The sequence below is a fragment of the Alexandromys fortis genome, unplaced genomic scaffold (genome assembly GCF_014885135.2).
Source record: "Alexandromys fortis isolate MF-2015 unplaced genomic scaffold, M_Fortis_MF-2015_v1.1 scaffold_9, whole genome shotgun sequence".
Lineage (NCBI taxonomy): Eukaryota > Metazoa > Chordata > Mammalia > Rodentia > Cricetidae > Alexandromys > Alexandromys fortis.
The window spans coordinates 5,696,259-5,703,081 of NW_026067892.1; the positions used below are offsets into that span (position 1 = coordinate 5,696,259).

Consider the following 6,823-nt stretch of genomic DNA (forward strand, 5'->3'; position numbering starts at 1 on the left):
AAAAAAAAAAAAGAAAAAGAAAGGAAGGAAAGGAGAGAAAGAAAGGGAGGAAGGAAGAAGAGGAAGAGGGGAAGAGAGAGAGAGAGAGAGAGAGAGAGGGAGGGAGGGAGGGAGGGAGGGAGGCATTCCTAAGATGTCTAAGCATGATTTTCCCAATCTAGAATAGGCCCCCACTTTCTTGGATCTCCCCATTTCTCTCAGTAGTGGGCTGACTCCTAAATTAGGCCCCAACTTCTTGACTCTTGCTTTCTCTATGCCCCCATCTTTTCTACCTGATTTCAGATGTGCACCTGAGATCCTTCAGGGGCAATGACTGGTTGGGATCTGGCTAAAGGAAGTGGTCAGGGTTCCATGGTAAAGACCAGTACCCCACTGTCTATTTAAGAGGCCCAAATGCAACTTGCCCCGCCCCCCATGCTCCCAGGAGGAGCCCAAGAGGGCTCCCATTACAGGGACAAGGCAGCACCAGCTTTGTGTTCGGAAGAGGTTTTCAACTGCTGGCTGCTCAGCTCAAGACTTGCAACAAGGAGTGTCGTGGGGTTGAGCCTCTCCACCCATGCGTATCCGCCAGCATAGGCAGAAGAAGCCAGCCATGTAGACTTCAGGATGTCTGGCTGCTTGCCCTGACCGGGGTTGAGGGATGCATTCCACTCCCGCCTCCCTCTGTGAGGCATAACAGTGTTGACTCCACTGGGGCAGGGCCGTGGCCAGACCCAGGACCCCATGCTGGTCTAAAGACCTCTGGCGGTTCCTTGCACCCTGCCTGTTCCTTCCTGCCCCTCCAGGGTTCCTTCCCTCCCTCCCCCTCCCCCCAGGCCCTGTCATCTGTCCCCTGGCACACCTGGCCTTGGCAGCCCTGCCCCCCAACACCTCAACTTACATCTCTCCTCACAACATTGGTGACGTCTTCCAAGTACTTCAGTCTTCCCTCTTCCGAACCAGAACCACTTTCCAGAAAGCCCAAACTCTCAAGCTCTGGAGAGAGGACAGACAAGATGGACACAGAGAACCGGGGTGACATGGGCTCTGTCCCCGCAGAGTGGGGACGGATCCGCGACAGTGCGATCCATTTCCTGCTACAGAGCAGCAGCTTGATCTTTTCTGGCATCGGAGCCCAAGGACAGACTTCCTGAGGGTTACTTTGTGAAAGTCAAGAAATGGGTTGCAAAACTGCATTTCTGAGCTGTGCTCTCACTCGCTGGCTTAGGCCACCAGTGGGGCTGTGGCTTCCCTGGTGGTGCCATGTTTGAACCAGAGTGACATACAGAGCAGGTGAATTTCCTTCAGATCCCAAGAATGAGAGTTTGGGCGAGTTGAGCTGGGTGTCCTAAAGGTATAGTGATGCAATTGTAACTACCGCGTGGGTGCTTGTGATACACCGTGGGGGGTCACTGGCTGCGCTCCTGGTGGTATCAGCAGTGGGATATGCTTTAGCCAGAGAACAGAGCGCCTTCAGGGCTCTGTGCTCGGTGGGCACATACATGGGGATCAGGACAGTCTAAGGGGCAGGACTCCAGAAGACATAACTTGGGAGATTCAAGTATAGAAAGAGGGTTCAGGAAGATGAGGCGGCAGGGGGAGCCTATCTGGGGGAGCCCAGCTGCTGGAACCCAGTCTTCTCACCAGCAGTAGCTCCCCTCTACCCTGGCGGGCTTGTCCCTTTCCCCTCCCTGCCTCCTCTTGGGGAGCTGGGACCTTCGCTCTTGCTTGGGTGCACAGTTGGGGGCTTTCTCTGGTTGTCAGATCCTTTCGTGGGATACTCAATTCCCTCAGTTCCAGAAGTCTGAGGAAGAAATTCAACTGGTATTTTTTATTTTCTCTTTCTTTCTTTCTTTCTTTCTTTCTTTCTTTCTTTCTTTCTTTCTTTCTTTCTTTGTTTTTTTGTTTTGTTTTTCAAGACAGGGTTTTTCTGTGTAGCCTTAGCTGTCCTGGAACTAGCTGGCCTCAAACTCACAGAGATCGCCTGCCTCTCTATCTCCGGAATGCTGGATTAAAGGCATGCGCCACCGCTGCCCAACTCAACTGGCATTCTATTCTCAAGCCCCGCTCCACACCTCAGATGCCAAGGACACCAGAACACTCTGAGTTCCTCCTGTCCCCTCTTCTGTAGTCACTTGATGTGACGACACTCACCTTTATCAATCTTCCCAAAAAGGTTAAGCACCCTCACGGGCTGTCTCTTCCAGGCAGACACTATCTTGTACATCTTCACAGGATTTGACTGGAAAGGAAATAGAAAAACGGAAAGAGAGAAAAAGGCAAGAGGAGCTGTACTAGCTGTTCAGAGAGAGCCGGCTGAGTTATGGTTAAGTGGCTCCTACAGCTGTCTTTCCCTGGATGGACAGCACTCAACTGAGAGCCCCCTGGGACACACTTGCCAAGGCCTGGCTGGCCCTGGAGTGACCATGGTTGTCCCTCCCTCCCTGGAGGCCAACTCCACCCACTCCCCAGGTCTAGGTCTCTTGCCTGGACCCCCACAAATCTCAAGGGAAGTAGAGTAAGGTTTCTCTGAAGTTAGAGGATAATGGGTCCTAGCAGAGGGTAGCTCTGTAGGTCTCAGGCTCTAAGTACTCCAGGAGAGCAAAATCATTCCCATAGCCCAGCAGTCTGAAAGCCAGGTGCCACCAGGGCTCCTACTGGCTATATGCTGCCTCCGCCTTCATCACTAGTTTTTTTTCTTACACGTCTCAACCCCCCCAAAATGCCTTCTCTTATAAGGACACCCCCACTTCATGCAGGGGCTACCTCATTCCAAACTGCTCTCATCTCAAGCTCAGCTAAACGACACCACAAAGACCCCACTTCCAAATTAGGTTGCGTTTTCAGGTCCCTGGTTTATGACCGTGACAGATGTTTTGGGGAGAGGAGACACACACCATCTAGGCATCTTCACCTTGGACTGTTTTGACCCCTCTGGGCTTCACCCTTGAGACGGTAGCCTTGGCTGCACACAGGATACCATGTTGGCTAAGCATTCAAGCTGATGTGATGGGCTTATATATGTCTGTGAAGGGGGCTCCTGTCCTACTTGTGACTGAAAGTCATCCCTAGGCTTATAAGAAACAAAATGATGATAAAGGATACAGCTCAGTAAAGAGCTTGTGAAACCTGCGATCCAATGAGAAATTCCAGTACTCATTGAGTTCAAGGTGATCCTCAGCTCCATAGTGAGTCTGAGGCCAGCCTGGGCTATCTGAGACCCTCACGACAAAACACCAGTGGCATCTGCTCTCCAGCAGGACAGCAAAGGGGCATTATGGCAAGAGCCTCATCCTGTGATGGAGTATGTATGTATATCTGCCACGGCAGATACAGTATTGGTTGTCTTTACCCCCTCTAGATCGTGGAAGGCCTTCAGCTGGTGACGCCACTTCCTTCGCCTCTGCAGCAGTCCGCTCCGAGTGAACGGCAGGCACAAGAAGCAAACCCAGCAGGCCATGGCACTGATTCGCTCTGAGGTCCCGGGACCCACCAGGATATCCACACACTCAAAGCAGTAGCATCTAGAGTCAAACCGAAAACCATGGTGAGCCACATCATACTGCCATCAGGGGACCGCAAGGCAGACCAGAGGAAACCATCTGTTTCTCTCTGGGCTCTTCAGAGGAGGGGCAGGCTGCAGGCTGGGAAGGGGATTCAACAATAAGAGAGGTGCTGTGGGAGTATCCAAAATGGCGGCCCTCACTCCCTTAAGCCTTCCCACAACTCGGAAACCTCGACATGCATCTTCAAAGTTCTGGGAAAAACCATATATAGCAGCAGCAGGGAAGGGGGGACTTGAAGTCAGGGATGTAAAAAGGAAGATGTCCAGGACAGGTTAGGGACTGGCATGGATGGAGCTCAGGATGGGGATTTAACTGAAGGTAAAAAGTGCTGCCTATGCCCTGAACAATCCTGCTCACAACTCATGACCCACAGACCCTGGGCAGAGTACAAATGCCCACCCTTCTATTTCCTAAGGACAGAGGGGGTGGCCATGTGGTGGCTGTGCTCCTGAAGAGAGACATCACAGATGCACCATTTTCAGCTCCTGTTTCTCATATTGGGAGGGGTTCTTCGGGGATGAGAATGGGGAGTTGGGCCCTACCGCACCTGGTACAGTCGGGGCTCTCACAGATAAACAGGGTTTTCCCGAAGCAGCATATGGAGCAGTAACTCTGGTGCCCATCCATATCGTAAAGGAAGATGGTCTCCAGGAATATGTCCTGAGCAGGGGGCAAAGGTTATTGTGCAATCTCCTCCAACGGTGCCAACGAAGTCCCACCGCCTCCCTGCTTACCTTACACGGGGCACACATCCCCCCCTCAAATAAGGGGTGCTGCGTATACACCTGGAGACTTCCACAACAGAGGCAGATGTCTAGAGAGAATGGAGAAGGAAAATCGGGGAGAAGATGTAACAAAAATGAGAGAGACCAGGGAAGACCCAAGAACACACGTCAGGGTAATAGATCAGAAGACATCCCAAATGAAGGGCAGACATCTCCAGACCCCAGATGACTTTCTGTAGACGTGACATGTTGATACTAAAACTCCCATGGAAACCCAAGCATTCACATCTTGGCCAATCCAGAGAAATAGATCATTGACTGAGGAGCTTGGAGTCCCTAGCAGATACATTTTAAAAAAAGACCTATTTCTTTCAATATATACGCATCCTCTTCCTGCATGTACACCACCTTTGTACCAGGAGAGGGCATCAGTTCCCACTAGAGATGGTTGTCAACCACCATGGAGGTGCTGGGAACTCAAGAACTCTAGAAGAGCAGCCAGTGCTCTTAGCCACTGAGCCCCAGATGCAAATTTTAATTTTCCTTTTTCCTCCTCTTTCAGACAGGGTCACACACTTCTCAAGCTGGCTTCAACTTCACTATGACCTTGAAGGTCTACCTCTAACTCCTGAACAGTGGGCTACTGGGTGTGGCGACACACCCAGTTTATATGGTTCTGACGGAACCCAGGGCTTCCTCCAAGGTGAGTGACTTGCTACCAATCTCAAATTAGACTGTAGTGTTGGGCGATAGACACACACACACACATTTTTGTTGGGGAGAGGGCTCGAGACAGAGTTTCTCTGTGTAGCCCTGGCTGTCCAGGAACTTGCTCTGTAGATCAGGCCAGCTTCAACCTCAGAGATCCTCCTGCCTCTGCCTCCAGGGTGCTGGGATTAACAGTGTGGGCCACCATGCCCAGCCCAGATAGACAAAAATCTTCAACCATGTGCCTTAAACAAATCTGGTAAGGGGGATGGAGGGAGAACATCCTGTGGGCACCAGGATTGCTCCCCGCCTTCTGGGATGGCTGAGTGAAGCAAGCCTTTCTGGCAGGGATGACACTCTGTTTTGCTGGATCACAGGCAAGCGTGCAAAATCACCTTCGATGTTCCGTTGGTTCACAGTGACTTCATACCTGATGATCTCTGAAAGAGAAAAATAAGTAGCCTCTTTCCTCTGGCTCCTCATTGGAACATGCTTGGTAAACTTCTCTTCTGAGGTGTCTTGGACACCAGGAATCCCTTCACTGACACCCACCAAAAGCTTGCCCTTGTCTGGGCTTGGGGCATCCTGAATGATACAGGAACATTCCATGAATTGCCTGACTCTGAGGTCCTCATCCATGAGATAAGTTTATTACTTGGGTGGTGACTTACCTCTGCCTGGCGGGGGTGAGGTTAAGGACAGCAGCTCCAGGGAATCTTCCAGTACGACCTCCACGCTGTGCTCATCCTCACTGAGGCTACGGGCTGGAGACAGAGAAGACATCATCACTGGGAGCCCTCACAGGGACACAAGATGTATGCAGGAAAACAGTCAGCTACCTGTAGTCAATGCAGGGGTCAGGGGACCCACTCGACTGCCCAGCCAAATCATAGTGACATCCACCCACCTATCTGGGAATTAGGGACAAGAAAAACTGCAACGTCAGCTTCAAAGTACTTGATAGGAGAGGCTGGGCCCTGTGAGATAGCCTTCACCCCTCCACTCCCAGCCACCATGTGTTTTCCAGTAGGCCATTTCCCAGCACCCATATGGCCCTGCCTCCCTCTGTACCTGCTAAACCCCTCTAGGACCCACCTTCTTCTGACAGTCCAGACCCTCTGCTAAGGACCAGGAGGGAAGGGAAAGAGAGGAGGGGAGAGGGAAAGGAAGAAAGAGGCCTGAGGAACTTACTGGATTTCAGCCATTGCTCTTCCAGGTGATTGGCAGAGTCCGGGCTAGAGCTGTCCAGAGTCTCCAGGTCCCATGTTTCACCTGTCTTGGAGCAAGAATTTTTCCGGGAACCCATGGGTGTTGTTTGCTAGAAGGATCTGGGTCCAAGGATGGCGGGTGGCTTGAGATCTCGGGAGGTGTCAGCAGGGTCCTCAGAACGCTGCAATGCGACGAGAGACGATGGAGGGGGGGTGTAAGGTGCACCGGTGGGTCCCTTGGGGCCTAGTGGGGAATTATGGGGAGGAAAAGACGGGAAAGGGACCTTAAGGCAAACAGGGATAAGAGCCGAGTGCTGGAAGGAGCCTATTAAAGGCTGAAGACGGTGGGGTTGAGGGTGTGGGGGCAGGCACTCAGGGGCGGGGCTTAAGGAGCCCTGCAAGTGTGTGTGGGGGATTCAGGGAAGGTGTGGGGGTGGGGTGGGAGGGGGTGGGGCTTAAGGGGTTTAGGGAACCTTGTGAGTGGGAGGGGGTTCATGGTAGGAACGGGGGAGGGGGGCATGTTCTGAGGAGGGGTTATAGAATAGTGTAGGAGGGCAGCTCAGGGCTGAAAGAGGTGGGGGTGGGGGAAGGGAGGTTCTAGGTTTCACACACACATTGAGGTTATGGAGCTGGGAGA

The 6,823-nt window shown here is 52.3% G+C and overlaps 1 protein-coding gene across 1 annotated transcript in view; it reads right to left on the reverse strand.

Moving 5' to 3' along the window:
- Dnmt3l (DNA methyltransferase 3 like) overlaps nucleotides 1–6,423 on the reverse strand; it is a 12,241-nt gene extending 5,818 nt beyond the window's left edge. The window contains exons 1-8 of the mRNA XM_050139877.1: nucleotides 6,170–6,423; nucleotides 5,650–5,742; nucleotides 5,374–5,418; nucleotides 4,280–4,359; nucleotides 4,093–4,205; nucleotides 3,332–3,503; nucleotides 2,134–2,221; nucleotides 881–975 (exon numbers count right to left, since the gene is read on the reverse strand). Coding sequence (XP_049995834.1) covers nucleotides 881–975; nucleotides 2,134–2,221; nucleotides 3,332–3,503; nucleotides 4,093–4,205; nucleotides 4,280–4,359; nucleotides 5,374–5,418; nucleotides 5,650–5,742; nucleotides 6,170–6,284 — 801 coding nt within the window. The 5' untranslated portion in view covers nucleotides 6,285–6,423. The remainder of the gene's footprint in view (nucleotides 1–880; nucleotides 976–2,133; nucleotides 2,222–3,331; nucleotides 3,504–4,092; nucleotides 4,206–4,279; nucleotides 4,360–5,373; nucleotides 5,419–5,649; nucleotides 5,743–6,169) is intronic.
- Nucleotides 6,424–6,823: the final 400 nt, after the last annotated feature.